This window comes from Vigna angularis, chromosome 4 (assembly GCF_016808095.1).
Source record: "Vigna angularis cultivar LongXiaoDou No.4 chromosome 4, ASM1680809v1, whole genome shotgun sequence".
NCBI lineage: Eukaryota > Viridiplantae > Streptophyta > Magnoliopsida > Fabales > Fabaceae > Vigna > Vigna angularis.
The window spans coordinates 40,347,892-40,363,318 of record NC_068973.1 but is presented as its reverse complement, the minus strand read 5'-3'; the positions used below and the strand labels follow the sequence as shown (position 1 = coordinate 40,363,318).

At 35.2% G+C, this 15,427-nt stretch overlaps 3 protein-coding genes across 6 annotated transcripts; 2 read left to right on the top strand and 1 right to left on the bottom strand.

The window, feature by feature from the left end:
* Positions 1-382: 382 nt before the first annotated feature.
* On the bottom strand, positions 383-5,372 carry LOC128196138 (60S ribosomal protein L6, mitochondrial-like). 2 transcript variants are annotated; one of them, XM_052876053.1, is made up of 2 exons: positions 5,207-5,372; positions 383-966 (listed from the first exon to the last, which is right to left on the bottom strand). In XM_052876053.1, exon 2 carries the CDS (start codon positions 941-943, stop codon positions 635-637), a length of 309 nt encoding a protein of 102 aa, XP_052732013.1. In that variant the 5' UTR covers positions 944-966; positions 5,207-5,372; the 3' UTR covers positions 383-634. The 2 variants fall into 2 exon arrangements, with proteins under 2 accessions (XP_052732013.1, XP_052732012.1); XM_052876052.1 differs by having other exon boundaries at positions 383-943; positions 5,207-5,371.
* A 2,284-nt stretch (positions 5,373-7,656) lies between these two features.
* On the top strand, positions 7,657-13,104 carry LOC108341237 (uncharacterized). Of its 3 annotated transcripts, none has more exons than XM_017578928.2 (17): positions 7,657-7,846; positions 7,944-8,158; positions 8,570-8,654; positions 8,787-9,185; positions 9,418-9,586; positions 9,667-9,819; positions 9,980-10,074; positions 10,289-10,380; positions 10,837-10,907; positions 10,999-11,134; positions 11,446-11,505; positions 11,588-11,673; positions 11,754-11,830; positions 11,917-11,987; positions 12,106-12,163; positions 12,257-12,379; positions 12,972-13,104. In XM_017578928.2, the coding sequence occupies exons 2-16, from the start codon at positions 7,980-7,982 to the stop codon at positions 12,362-12,364; spliced, it is 1,839 nt and encodes a 612-aa protein (XP_017434417.2). In that variant the 5' UTR covers positions 7,657-7,846; positions 7,944-7,979; the 3' UTR covers positions 12,365-12,379; positions 12,972-13,104. The 3 variants fall into 3 exon arrangements, with proteins under 3 accessions (XP_017434417.2, XP_017434418.2, XP_017434416.2); XM_017578929.2 differs by having other exon boundaries at positions 12,978-13,063; XM_017578927.2 differs by lacking the exon at positions 12,972-13,104 and having other exon boundaries at positions 7,658-7,846; positions 12,257-12,634.
* On the top strand, positions 12,997-14,835 carry LOC108341292 (cold and drought-regulated protein CORA). The gene is made up of 2 exons (XM_052876051.1): positions 12,997-13,065; positions 13,861-14,835. Exon 2 carries the CDS (start codon positions 14,117-14,119, stop codon positions 14,747-14,749), a length of 633 nt encoding a protein of 210 aa, XP_052732011.1. The 5' UTR covers positions 12,997-13,065; positions 13,861-14,116; the 3' UTR covers positions 14,750-14,835.
* Positions 14,836-15,427: the final 592 nt, after the last annotated feature.

Sequence of the window (15,427 nt, the reverse complement as noted above, 5' to 3'; positions counted from 1 at the left end):
CTCTTTGTTTTCTCAGGCGAAAATAATGCAGCCTCTATGTGGGATAACAAAATTGAAAAGATCATTCAGATTCCTTACAGATTATTTCTATGGTGGATTCGTCCAGCACAACAAGCTTCTTTACATTAAAAGCCTAGAGCACAATATAGGCATTTAACCACGTTGTTAACATCAAAATAAACCGTTACAATGCGCACAGATCTAAAATAAAATTGTAGTTATAAATCATGGGTAAAAATTTGGACAAGAGAGCTTTTAATTATAAAAAATAAAGCAAAATAAAACTTTGTGTAGAGGAAAATGGGAAAGAGGTGAGGTTAAAATTAAGACGAGCCATCCTATAATAATTTTAACCATCAGAAGGAAGAAAAGAAAACGAGCCTTTCAAAATAATATTATATTCTTAGACAAAATGTCTCAGCAAAGTAAGATAAACTCTAAAAGTACATATCAATCCTACTGAAACAAGAAATTATAGTTATTTCAAAGCAAATAAATGATTACCATAATGTTCAAGGATTCCAACACTAAAATTGTTTGAAGGCTAGAGCTAATCATAGCAATTTGTGCAGACAGAGTGTAGCCAATGTACATCTCAGTCTAGACTTCACGAAATCACCTAAAGATTATATGACTATTTAGACTTCTTTCCTTGTTTTTTCTTGATAACTTCATCAACATACATTATACCCTTGCCTTTGTAAACTTCAGGAGGCTTACAGGTCCGAACAGTGGCTGCAAACTGGTGCACTCTTTGTTTGTCAATTCCTGTACAGCAAATTACATTGTTCTTGAAGCAAAAAACTCGGACAGCAGGAGGGACAGCTAATTCCACCTCATGGCTGTACCCCAATTTGAGATACAATAGACGACCTGCAGCTTCAGCTCTGGCTTTGTATCCAACACCCACAATCTTGAGAAAGCGAAAAAATTTGGCCTCCATCTATTCCAAAGCAAATAAGTTGCCTAAAATTGTCAGGGAACGAAAATTGTTGCATTTGTTTTGATGAAGAATGTTAAGTACTCAGGAACAAGATATTCCGGAATGATATTTCTGGAAATAGGTAATTATAAGACAAATACTATACCCAGCAAAATATTAAATAACTCGTTTCCTCTCACAAAATCACTAGATATTCTTATAAGACTTCAATCATTCCTTGGACATATAGGTTTGTATCTAGTTTAAGTAGTGTAATTGAGTTAATTTAAGCATATAGGTTAGGTTAGGATAGCTACATTGTGAAAAACTCCATTCTAGTGCATTTAGGAAAGTTGAAGTTGAGTACACCTAGTTCATAGTTTTCTTAGTTTTTCTGACTTAAGAATTTAATCAGAGTTACATTTAGGTTCTCTTAACACGATTTGTATTCTTTTTAGGTTGATTTTAGTTTGTTTAGATTAGTATAATTAGATTTCCTCCAATTTGCATACGCACACACTCAAAGGCAAAAAGCAAGTTTGTCTCTCCTAGGATTGATCTTTGGTTTCACACCATACTATAGAAGTGAGGAAATCGATGTTGCATAAATTCTTAGTGACAAAAGAGTTTATCAAATGGCGTCATTGCTGGGGAGAGGCAAAATTTGAGTGATTTTTGAGTTAGTGTGTTGTGTGTTTGAAGATTATAAATTTTAGAAATGATGATTTTTCTCTTTTTACTGCTGCTCTGTATTTTTGTGTGAGCTAACCAGTTTATTTTGAGCTCAAGAATGCATGACAAGGTCGAAATCAGGTCAATTGTTCCAATTTGACGCTGAGATTGACAGAAAAATTTGAGTGATTTTTGAGTTAGTGTTGTGTGTTTGAAGATTATAAATTTTAGAAATGATGATTTTTCTCTTTTTGCTGCTGCTCTGTATTTTTGTGTGAGCTAACCAGTTTATTTTGAGCTTAAGAATGCATGACAAGGTCGAAATCAGGTCTATTGTTCCAATTTGACGCTGAGATTGACAGAACTTTGCGATTGTTGAAAAAGGCTAAGCTGAATCAGAGGAACTTAGAGTTCACTGCACCTTCTGAAACAAGAATTGATAGCTGTGAGGAGATGGCTTGACAGCAGGAAAGAACATTGAAGGAGCTTGCCAATAGGATATTCGTTACCAACCCTTGTGTATTCAGATTCCTCAGAATAAAGGAGCAGCTAGCTTCGAATTGAGATCTGGACTGATTCAATCATTACCAAAGTTTCATGGAATGATTGGAGAGGATCTGCATAAACACCCGATGGAGTTCATCATTGTATGCTCAACCATGAAACCGGCCAACATTTCTGAAGAAGTGGTTCGAATGAACGAATTTCCCTTCTCTCTATGTAATGCAGCCAAAACATTGTTGTTCTCTCAACTAAAGCCCATAGCTGGATGGGTAGAAATGAAGAGAAAATTTCCGGAGAAGCTCTTTCCAACATCTAGGACAGCATCTTAGAAAGGAAATCAGTGGAATTAAGCAATCACAAGGAGAGAGCCTCTCGGAGTATTAGGAACGTTTTAACAAGTTGTGTGCAACCTGTCCTAATCATCAAATTAGTGAACAGCTCTTACTACAATACTTTTGCGAAGGATTGACCTTGGCTGACAGGAATTTGCTTGATGCTGCTAGTGGAGGGGTGTTCATGGATAAGACACCAGCTGCAGGCCGTTACTTGATTTCTAACATAGCTGAAAACAGCCAGCAGTTCATCATTAGGGGAAGTACCATCAGGGGAGTTCATGAGCTTGAAGTAAATGCTATTCAAGGACAAAATTTGTTGACTGAAGATAATATGAAGATAGGCAACAAAACTTTGGAATTGATTACTGTTAGATATATTATCTTTATTTTATATTTATCTTTTATCTTTAGTTTGTTTGTTATTATTTCTTATTTGTAGTTTAGGCTTAGTCCATATTTCTTCTATTATAAATAGAGGACCATATGTGTATATTCAACACAAGGGAGATTAATCCCATATATAGTTTTTCACTATATTCAACATGGTATCTAGAGCCAAGTTATTTTGAGAAAAAAGTTACTGGTGTCTCTGTCACTACATCCACCGCTGCTGGCGGTGGCGCCATATACTGCTACGAGCGGTGGAGCCATATACTACCGGCGGCGGCGCTGTCGTCTACCGCTATTGTCGGAGTTCAAGTTTCTATCGATGATCACATGGTTTTGATCGTCTCGGTCAGGCAACCACCATGTCATTAACGACGCCTTCATCGAAGCTCCTACGCGCTCTCAGGGTCTTTTGAAGATATGGATTTGCTTCCTTTTCCGTCGTGCATGGTGACATGTCTAGTAATAATTTAGAGCGTCGAGATCACATTCATCGTGTGTTGTTGCACGTCCCGTCTCCTCTCAGGCCGCTATCTGGAGCATCGAGGTTGCTCTTTTTCCTTTTTCAGGTGCCTTGATTGGAGAATCTTTTATTTTTATAGTTTCTCTCTCCTGTTCATCCATAGCTTCTTCCGCTACTGTCTTTTCTGGCCTCTCTTTCGTCACCATTGCGTTTGACCCGTTCATATATGTTTTTTTCCCATGAAAAAAGATGATTTTTGTTAGTTTATTTATACCCGTGGTGGCTTTCCAACAATTACCTCTTTATCCACTGGTGGCATTCCTCAACGATGATTTGCAAGAAGAGATTTACATGGAGCAACCTCCCAAATTTGTTGCTCAGGGGGAGCCTTTTGTGTTGGTATTTCGTCTTTTATCTCGTCTTGCAAATCATTAGCAATTTGGTGTCACTCGAGTGCAAAAACATATATTTTCACTAAGTCTTTATGGATTATATTAGTAACAAGCTTGGTACATACGATTTGTATGCACTAGCTTGAGGGGGAGTGTTAGATATATTATCTTTATTTTATATTTATCTTTTATCTTTAGTTTGTTTGTTATTATTTCTTATTTGTATTTTAGGCTTAGCCCATATTTCTTCTATTATAAACAGAGGACCATATGTGTATATTCAACACAAGAGAGATTAATCCCATATATAGTTTTTTACTATATTCAACAATTACAATGATGGGGCAGATGGCCTTGAATCAGTAGGTTAATGGTGTAGTTAAACATTGCGGATTATGTGCTGCAGATGACCATTTCACGGACCAACGCCCACAGCTGCAAGATGTAGCCAATTTGGATGCACAACTAGTGGCTGGAATTTTCCAGAATCAGCAGGGGAATCAGCAGCAAGGCAACCCGAGATGGATCCCTAACCAAAACTACATTCCAGCAGATCCATCTCTACCACACGCACAGTATTTCCAGAATACCATAGCTGTACCTAAGCCTACACCTAATACTCAGCTTTTGATAGGCCACAAGGATACGTGGCACAACAACAAAACAGCAGAATTGATCCCTCCATCGAAGCAACTATCCAGGATTTGCAGACTCAAATAGGACAGCTAGCTTCAACTGTGAATGAACTGGTACAACAAAGATCAAGTGCTCTTCCAGCTCAACCATTGGTGAACCCAGAGTCTGGAACAAATTGAAGATTACATGCTGAAGTTCAAAGTCCATTGTGTATATCATGAACTTAGGAAATTTTCTTTGTAATAAGTTGATTTGGACGTAAATTTCGGTGTGCTGAACATTTTTTTTAGTTTTTCCACTTAACACACAATAAAATTCATCCTTGTGAATATCACAAATAAGCTTCATTCATACATGAATAATTGATAAACCTTGATGATTGCAAATGCTCACTGAATGGTGCAGATTTCATTGAAGAAGGTGTGAAATCGATGCTGGAAAATCTAATTATTTTTTTTTACTAAGCAGCATGTCTGCTGCACTAATATCAGTTCTCACATCATCCACGTATTAATAGCTGCAGTTCTTTCCTGGTTCTATCTTTCTTACCCTATCTCTTTCAATTCTGTTAAAATTTTAGTAGTAATTAATCCTAGATTTTTGTTTCAGTTTCATAAGCATTCAGTAATTTCCAATTTTCAGTTCTGTTTCTGTGAGTAATTGTTTTAATAGTTTAACTCATGATTATCTTGCGAGTTAACTCGTTAACTAGTACGAGTTTACGTTTCTACACATAAGCCAACTCATAAACAAGCTCAATTTTGATATAAAGTCGGTAGAATAGTTGAACTCGGCTAAACTCGCGATTTTGCAATCGAATTGGCGAGTTCCAAGAGAAGATTTTTTAAAACTCTAAACAATGGTGGTTTGGTGTGCGAGAGTGAAGAAAACTTACTGATTAGAGATTAGGGTTTCACTCTTCTTCTGTTGCCCCGCACTGGTTCTTTCCTTCTTCTGAATCACCCGCCGTCTACAGACCGCCTTCCGTCGTCGCACGTAGAGAAAGAGAGAACACTCCTCAGTCCCTACACTGTTTCTCTTCGTGTAAGTTATGGGGATTTTAATTGATTTTAATTGCTTTCTATTACCAAAAAATGATATTATATTATTTATAATATACGTTTTATTAACTTTTATCATTAATAAACTAAAATGACTTCGTAAGAAATAAAATCAAATAATTAACTTGCAAATCTATTATTCTGAATTAAGAACTCCATGAGCCACTTTTATTGGCCCAACCTAATCAATTTTACATTATAATCACACAATTATTTGAAGATAACTTAGATATCAGATAACTAAATAAAAAATAACATTATAATAATTTAATACTTCTATTCCACAATAATTATTTTAATACGTCTTACATAAAAAATAGTTTGTTATACCGTATCTACTGAAAAAACCGCAGCTTTTATTAATATTTACAAGGATATAACTATCACTCTTGAATTATAAAGTTGAGTTCTTATTAAATTAAAATTATCTTAAGAGTATATTACGACATGTCACTTCTCTTGACAAATCAAACACTTATTTATTTTATATCACGTGGATATATTTTACATTTTAAGATAAAGTGAAATTTTAAGGTTTTCAATTTTAATCAACCTTATTTTACATCAATTATTATTATTATTTAAATTGTCAAAATACATCAATAAAGACAACGCGACCTAATCTTAATTTTATATGTATTTAATATAGCTAATACTTATAATTTAATAATTTCGTACAATTTATTAAAATGTTAAATTATTCGCATTATTACACCACAGATACTTCTTTTTTTTTTCATTTCACCCTTACCATGTAGTTTGAATATAATTATGTTATTTTTAAATTGGAGTGCATGTGAATGTTTTACAACTTTAACTCTCAAAATAATCATCAAGCTTCCTCACTAAATCAGAAAGCATATTAGTTGTTGCATTTACTCCCTAACATCCAAAAAACATATTAAACATATTAGTTATTCATAAGCTGATTACTACCACGAGCATGCAAGGATAGCAAGAACATGTAAGAATCATGATATATCATTCATTTAGTGTGAGCAAAAGAATTTTGTCAAGGGATAATAGTTTCTAAAAAATTTAAGTATATTTTGAGCCCCTTATATATGTTTTTATTTTAATCTAAGTATGTTTATTTTATCTCACTCTTAAATAAATTGAAGTTATTATTATTAATTTATAGCATCTATTTTAAGACAAACAAATAATATTTGTCTTAAGATCTTGTAATTTCTTTTATATATGTTACATTTGAACATGATAGTAATATGTTAGTATTGGATTCAGATTTTTTAAGGTTTTAGTATTATTTAATCGATAACATGAAGTTTTAACATTTATTTATTTGTACGAGTAAAAGAAAACATGAAAATGAACGAGAAAAGCAGAAAAGAAAGTCAGAATGCATTTGAGTAAACACAAATGTATAAACTACACGAAAATGATAGAAAAACTATAAAAAAAAGGTAAAAAAATATTATCCCTGAATTTGAATATGTATAAAAATCTAAAATACACATAATTTTTTAATGTAAATAACAATTTTACTATAACATTATAATGCCTATAATATATGATATATAGTTTTAAGAAAACAAATAGAATAGAAAAAATAGAAGAAAAATCGTGAACTAAAAATTATAATTATCGCAGATAGAAATTAGCATTATAATATGAGACTTTGTTAGAGTGACGCAAAAACTACATTTAGCAGTTAAATGAGTGAAATTGTGTGGGACAGAACAATGATTCAAACGAAAATCATGACCTCTAAAATATTGTTGAAGTTGATTAAGATAGTAGTGGTTGTGACGATAGGAATGTATGCAATAATATCTACGTCCTCAACAACACTGATATCATCATCTTCAACACCGGAACAGCTCAATGACATGGATGAAGGTGATGGATTTTATGATGCAGACGATTATGGTATTTGGAACCCTTCTACTGGTTATTGGGGAATAGGTCACGGTGCTCCCATTCCTCATCCGCAACATAAACAGAAATTACCATGATGCATCATGTATATAGTCATCGTTATCTTCAGAATCTCTTTGTTTTCTCAAAATTCTACTGTTCAAAATAAATTATTACTTATTTTTTAGTGTGGAAACTATAATATGATGTTATCTGTGTAATGTGACTGTGTAAGAGTATATGTAGATTGAATTAGATAACGGAAAAGTTTCTTTTTTTTTGGAATTAAGAACTTCTAATTTAAGAGCTAATTTCCCTCGAAAAAGATGAATGTGGTAATTAGAATGATAAAGAATATAATTGTCATTTTAATAGAATTATAAAGAAACTATTTTTAAAATAAAAAAATTATAATTTTTTAAGAAAAATGAAATAGAGGAGGGCCCTTCCTTCGGGTGGTGATAGCGTGCTCCAGTTACGGCGAGCAACATGGTTTCCCGCTAGTGCGAGAGGAAATAGCACCTTCCTATCATTCATTCGTCTAAGCCAGAAGCGATTCTGAAGTTTGAAAAAGTGAAGGAAATCGCAACAGTGAGGTCTACATTTTGATCTAAAAAAAACTGCATGTTTCTTTTTCTTGTGTTTGAAGTAGTAGGGAGACGATAGATTGTAATTATTGCATCCACATTTCAGTTCAATTCACGCCTTGGTATCCATTGGTTTTAAACGATGAAAGAAAGAACCTCGATCTTGTCACCTACTTGTAGACACACAGCAGCTTCTCTGTTCGCTCTCGCACTTCACCACTCTCAGATTCGTCTAACAAAGGCTACTTCTCTCGACTCTCAAACTCAAGACCCGGAAGTCTGGTTTAACCAGAACTCTCATTTGCTCGGCCCAATTTTTAGGTATTCATAAATAAACACAAGGAAATCAATGTTGTAATATACGGGTCTTGATTCTGTGTTGTAAGATGATAATTGAATATATAGGTTATTCTATTTGTCAATTCTGATTCTTCTTAAAACTTAAACTTATCAGGTTGTTCTTGATATATATATAATCTTTAATTCTGTTTTGTTCTGTTACGAGTTTCTTTCTATACTTGTTGGAATTAAATTAAGAACCCATTTATAAGAATTCATCTTAATTAGAATCGAGGGAGAGTTTTAAAAAGTTATAGTTTGATCAAATTATAGGTTGTTGGCATTTATGTGTATGATGATTGATTTTTTTAATAATTACCAAATATCGTATTAGAAGTGTGAGTGGTATCAGGATTAAACTCGTAATAACAATATGATGATAAAAATTGTCAGGTTCCTTGAAGTGGATGAGGACTCCTGGCAGGGCATAAAGGAAACTGCCTGTTCCTCTTCTCAATTCAGACATCACCTTGGATCTGTATGTTGTTCATTCCCTTCATTTTCATTTTCTATATTGTGGATTAGAAATGTTTCATGGCTTACTTATCGCTTCTTTTCTTTCTTGTTAAAATTAAAATATAACAATAAAATGATGGTTGCTTCATTCCAGTTGTTGACATTACTGTCAGAGGAAGGTGGTGAATCAAAGAAAGAAGCTGAGTTGACCAAAGCTGTTGATGCCTCGGCTTTGAGCTTGAATGATACTTCTACTACCCATTGTCCAAGTGGGCAGAAAACTGGGAACCAAGATGATATGTGTGACAGTATGGAGAGCTCAGCTATGCTGTCTGAAAAGAAAAAAGCTTCTGGTACACTAGAAATCGCAACGTTTGAACAATCTTTAGAGGAGGCAACCCTTATTGGTTACCAGAAGAAAGTGTCAGTTCTGTACACACTAGTTGCGGCTTGTGTGGCAGACACTGACAAGTCAAGGCAGGGCTACGATGCTCGTCACCGTGTGGCTCTGCGGTTGCTTTCTGTATGGCTTGGTGTCGAATGGATTGAAATGGTCTGTGTGCTTGGAACATTAGCCTGCATTTCAAACACCATATGGTATTATAATTTGTATGTTACGTTTGTGACATGTGAATCTTGTATGTTATGTTTGTGATGTGTGAATTTCACAAAACAAAGTTCTTTCTTTAATAATGTGATGTATATGTTCGAATGTCTCAATGCTTTGCTGGTTTTCCGGCAGCTCCGAATCTCTGAAAGTCTACCTTCTTCGTGATATTTTGCAGGAAGCAATGGAGGCTATGGTTGCTTTTTCTATAATAAATTCAGCGAGTAAAGAAGGTGCTAAGGAAGAAGAATCTGTAGGTTCAGAAACTAGCCTGGATAAATGGAAGCGTGGAAGTATCATAGGAGCAGCTGCTGTAACTGGAGGAGCCTTAATGGCTGTAACTGGTGGCATGTATCCGATACTGCATTTCTAACTCAAAGTAAGGTGAGATAATAGCAATATTTTAATCATTGAAATGCTTTGACAGGCTTGGCTGCCCCGGCAATTGCCCATGGATTGGGTGCTTTGGCTCCTGCGCTAGGAGGTCTTGTTCCTGCCATCGGAGCTAGTGGATTTGCAGCTGCCGCAACTGCTACAGGATCTGCTGCTGGATCTGTGGCTGTGGCTGCATCATTTGGAGGTGTAAAAACTAAATTTGGTTTATATACGTTGTGAAATCATTCAACATCGAACAACTAAAAATATACGTCCAACCTATATTATTTGAGGCAAAAGGGACTTTTCTAGTTTTTCAATGTACATGGATTAATGCTAAGTGACTTGCTTCTTTTGTAATCCAGCTGCTGGAGCTGGCCTTACTGGTAGTAAGATGGCAACAAGAATTGGAAGTCTAGATGAATTTGAGTTAAAAAGTGTTGGAGGCACTAATCAAGGAGTAAGTTCCAAAATGTCATCACATTATACTGATTACTTCTGACAGTTAGGAGTTTCAGGGTTGGCTGGATCAGGAACACTTGGTAGGTTCATTAGGAGGCACTCTGTATTGTGCTTGACTTGATGAACCCAGGAGGATCTTATTGAAGTTAATTGTGAAATACCCTAATATGATTGTTGAAATTTGAAGCGAAACCTCTATTTTCAATTTTCAGCACCTAGCAGTTAGAATCTCCATTTCTGGGCAAGTATTTAAGGAGAAAGATTTCGTAGAACCTTGGGAAGGTCTCAATGATAACATGGAGAGGTATGAAAAAAATATCCTCTACAATGTGCTCTTCTGTGGTCAAAAGCAGGTTTATCTTTGATTCCTCTTTGTGGCTTTGTTTTTCTTGAGATACACCTTTAATACATTTTTTTTTGTGGGCCAAGCAGAAGTCAATTACTTCAAAATTTCTCTCACACTATTTGATAATTTGGTCAAGTTTTTTCATCGTTTTTTGCTTATTTTTTTTCTTCCTAAAACTTCATTCCCAATCTTTAATTGGTTATTTTCATAAAAGCGCGTACCTACTAGGGAAGGCTATGTAAATACTCACAAGTCTTGTAAGAACTTATGTGCTCCTCTTCAGTAAATAACTTTCTTCTGATGAATTATTAATTTTACTGAATGTTATATGATTCTGATGGAATCAAACACCCTCTTCCTGAATTTACATTCTTAGTATTTCTAATATTTTATACTAACAACCTGTGCGTATAGGTACGTGCTCCAATATGAGTCTAAAAATTTGATTGCACTGAGCACAGCCGTCCGGGACTGGCTTACTTCACGTAGTTTCTCTGAATCCCCTTTATATGTTCGAGTTATGATTAAATAGATTTGACATCAAACTTAAGGTTTCGGTGATTAATAATATTGTAGAGATTGCGATTCGGTTGATGAAAGATGGTGCCATGATGACAGTATTAAGCTCACTAGTTACAGCCCTAGCATGGCCAACAGCTTTACTTACCACATTTGATGTTATTGACAGCAAATGGGCAATTGCAGTGGACAGGTAAGTGCCTTTCTTGGTACGTAGTATCCATTTAGTAAAGCTATGATGGTTTTTTAAAGTAGCAAAGATTGCATACATCTACACTTTGATACGTATGAATCCGAATTCAAATTTGTTAATTGGGTTGTGGACATCAATGTTTCAGTTGCCATTATGTCAAATTTGTCTTCGTCGTGGCAACTATAAACAATTTTAACGTCGTGGGAAGTATAAACCGTGGGAGACAAGTATCTTGTTGTGAGCCATATATATTATGACCATTTAATTTTTTTTACATTATATTTAGCCTCGGTTTGTCTTTATTGGAGCAGATCAGACAAGGCTGGTAAGGTGTTTTCTGAAGTGCTGTTGGCAGGCTTGCAAGGAAACAGGTGACACCATCTAAATTGCAAAAGGTTGAAAATAGTGTTGCCTCATTGTAATATATTTGGTAGCTTTCTATGTATGATCCAGGCCTGTGACACTAGTAGGTTTTTCACTGGGAGCCCGCGTTATTTTCAAATGTCTTCAATTTTTGGCTCACTCCGAAGGAGACAATGGTAATCTGGAATCCCCCATGTGTATTGGAAATTCATATTGTTTGCTTTATAATTTCTTCATACCGTGCTGTCTTATGCAGCTGGAATAGTGGAAAGGGTTGTTTTGCTTGGAGCACCTATCTCAATTTCGGACGAAAGCTGGGAGAAGGCTAGAAAGGTACCTAAAACTTCTCAACAATTTTTCTTATTATTCCATCCATGAACTTTTATTGTTTAGCATTTAATGATGGTGCCACCATGCAGATGGTGGCCGGAAGGTTTGTGAATGCATACTCTTCCAATGACTGGACGTTAGGTGTAACTTTCCGTGCCAGGTATGTGCTAACCGGAAGGAAATACATGATTTCCATCAATTTTTGACGTGCTACAAATCACACTAGTCAAAGACCACAAGGTCGTATATTTATTTCCGATCTTTTTTTGAATGCACAGTTTACTCTCTAAAGGATTAGCTGGAATCCAATCTGTTGATGTTCATGGCATTGAGAATGTAAGCTATTTTCCATTTTATGCTCAATGCAACTATTTATTTGCAAGGATTTATTGCTTGAAGGTGCCATTTTTTCTTTTTGTTGCTTTGCAGGTCGATGTGACACATCTTATAGAAGGTCACTCTTCCTACCTTCAGATGACACAGAAGATACTGGAGGAACTTCAATTGGACAACTGTTGTGCTGTTTTCAGAATGTGACACATCTTATAGAAGGTTTATGCTTTATCTATTATAGACACATGCAATACGCTTACTTCTTTTTTGGCAGTTTTTGGAAACAGACTATAAGGAAGGCCACACCTGAACCATAAACTACCAAAATGTGGCTAGGACCTGGAATAGTGTATAATGAAGCTTTATATACAAGCTACTGAAGAACATTTAATTGTAACTACAACCTGTGTCTTAGCTGTCTACTATATTGTTTATGTACAAAAACTATGAATTATATTTTCACCAAAAAGCTACAATGATTAAGTTTTTGACTTTTTCTTTTTATTTATCCTATTCTCAAGATTTAAGAACTTTATATTACTTAGAAAATTTTAACATAAATTTCTATATTGTTAAATAACTTTAAATTAAGACTTAAGTTTAAAAAATTGGTCAAACGCTATTTAAAGATGTAACGTTGGATAAGAAAGTTTGTGCTTTTTTTTATGGTGTGGTGGAAAGAAAGATTGAAAATATGTTTCCATGTCTATATTTACATAAAAATTACATGGACAATAAGACATAAATAGCTTCGTTTAAATTATTAGTGGTAACTATTTGCTCACTAATTGACAAAAAAATGCGTAAATAGCTGCAGATGGAGAGCACTCTCTGGCAGTGCATTATTGTCCATCGCGGCGGGAAGTAAACAAAAGAAAACAGACAACAAAAGCTTACCATTACAGGTTTGATTGACACACTGCCCAAGCTAATTAATCTATTGTGAAAGGAGACAAGCAATATATATATTGTTTATTCAACAGATTAGTGCTTGCATCTTAATCTAAAATATAGTTGTTTATTAGGTAGTGGAAGACTATCATAGTCTTTAATTAATACCGATCTTCATGTTACGTGGAGACTTTAAAAAATAAAAAATTAAACATTTAAATATGTGTTGAGAATAAATTAATAATATAGATATATAGGCGAAGATTTTGGAAAATAATTAGTTTTCCCCAACATGATGTAGCTAAGCCAAATTACATTGGTGCTCGAGACTTGAAATGGAATGGTCAAGATTTCTGTGCATTTTGAGTCTCAATGATCCTCAGTTTCTTATTTAAAGCAAAGTGTAGGACCAAATGTTTATGACGTTCATTTCAAGCTTATATCATCATTTCATTTATTTATGATATACCTGAATACTATAATAAGGTATCGATATTTTTTAGTTTGTATCGGTGTTCACGTGTATGGCGGAAGGTTGTATTTTGAATTACATATCTGGTGTGGATGGTATACACAGCAACCCAACTTTCCCATTAAGCTATGCTTTATGATTCGCTCTATGAAATCGTAGGCTTAAAGGCCAAGCATTTAGTCGTAACTAAATAATATATATACACAGACATACTTAACAGAGCATTGATGATGCATAGCTTTAATTAACTTTAAGGAATATTACAACATTACATTTAATAATTGTTACATGAATTATTTTCAATTTATTAAACATTAATTTTTTCCATACTAAATAGAATATTATGGTGGGAGTCCATTATTGGAAAGCAACAAGGCAAAGGGGATCCAGTGTGCAGCGTTAGTGGGAGAGGTTTGGGGACAAGCGGGTTTCGCTGCTTTCGAGGTACTACAACGTTAGTGGGGTCCCACAGTGTTGAGTTGTTGATCCAACATCCTAATAAAATTGTCACAACCATACGCTCCTTTATATAAGTCATATTGTGGTTTATGTGTAGTACAAAATTTTGTTTTGCGTAGTTTGTGAAGTGGAAGATGGAGACCTCGAGAACAAGTTCTCGGGTCCTCTGTCTAATCCTTGCACTGTTGATAACAATTGTTGGGCTTAGATGTGACGATATGAAAAATGGAAACGCTTCAAGTCATGATCACAACAATGCGACATTTGTAACGTTCCCTAATCAAGGGATAAATGCAGAACTAAAAGGAGAACACGACAGTTCATACGACAGTAATGATAAAGTTCACGTCGAGAACAGCTTGTATTATGGAGGAGGCGGAGGCGGTGGAGGAGGAGGAGGAGGATGGGGTGGTGGTGGGGGTGGAGGAGGGGGAGGTGGTGGTGGAGGAGGTGGTGGATGGGGAGGTGGAGGTGGAGGTGGAGGAGGAGGAGGAGGAGGCGGTTGGGGTGGTGGAGGAGGAGAAGGTGGTGGTGGTGATGGAGGTAGTGGGTGGAGATGTAGGGGGCATGGTAGAAGGAAGGGGCATGATTACAAAGCGAAGAAGAAAGAGGTGTATGAGGAGGAAGAGTATAGGTTGGGAGAATATGCAGAATGCAAGGGAAGAACACGATGCTGGGGAATGAGGTTGGAATGCCCCCTTCATTGTGGAGGACCTTGTTTCTATGATTGTCACAATTTCTGTAAGGCTCATTGCCACCAAACCTAGACACCAAACCCGTTTTCTCTTACCAGGTTACACATTTTTTCTCTTATCACTTATAAATATATACATTTTTTATTTCCCGTGTCTCATTTTCTTTTCATATAATGACCATTTTTCTATGAATATTTTAACTTTTCTAAATAACTTTATTTGGAGTATGGCCATAAATATGATACTATTTAGCAAATTTCATTTTAATTTCCAAATTGTTTTAATTATTTTAAAACAAAATGAAAGTTCTTTACTTTTTTTGTGTGAGGCTTTGGTTAACTCACGTGTGATAGTCATTAAACCACTTGGCTTTACTCATTCCATGCGAATTGGTCTTGTTAGGCAAAGTTGTGTTTGATCTTGTTGTCCCTTCACAATCTGCGGATAGTTTCTGAACTCACAAATCTCAAGGATTGACAGCGACATCAACATGATCTTATGATGTTCTCTCTTGCTGCTAAACATCTCCTTCACTGTCGCCGGATCCTCCTGCCGTAAAACTATGTCAACAAACTCTTAATAATAGCCATCAACGTGGTACACAATCCAGCATGGAAAAATAATAAATGATTTGAATAACTATTTATAGAAGAAACATTTGCGATGGATTTAACCAAAGATCAAAACAGAATAAGCAGTAAATTTCTCAACTTTTAAGATTCTAATTTTTAAAAAAAATTACAAATAAAA

Coding starts and splice junctions, on each gene's coding strand:
- LOC128196138 (XM_052876053.1), bottom strand. CDS start 943: ATGGAGGCCAAATTTTTTCGCTTTCTCAAGATTGTGGGTGTTGGATAC.
- LOC108341237 (XM_017578928.2), top strand. CDS start 7,980: ATGAAAGAAAGAACCTCGATCTTGTCACCTACTTGTAGACACACAGCA. Junction 11,135..11,445: donor TGGGCAATTGCAGTGGACAG/GTAAGTGCCTTT, acceptor TTATTGGAGCAG/ATCAGACAAGGCTGGTAAGG. Junction 11,988..12,105: donor GGTGTAACTTTCCGTGCCAG/GTATGTGCTAAC, acceptor TTGAATGCACAG/TTTACTCTCTAAAGGATTAG.
- LOC108341292 (XM_052876051.1), top strand. CDS start 14,117: ATGGAGACCTCGAGAACAAGTTCTCGGGTCCTCTGTCTAATCCTTGCA.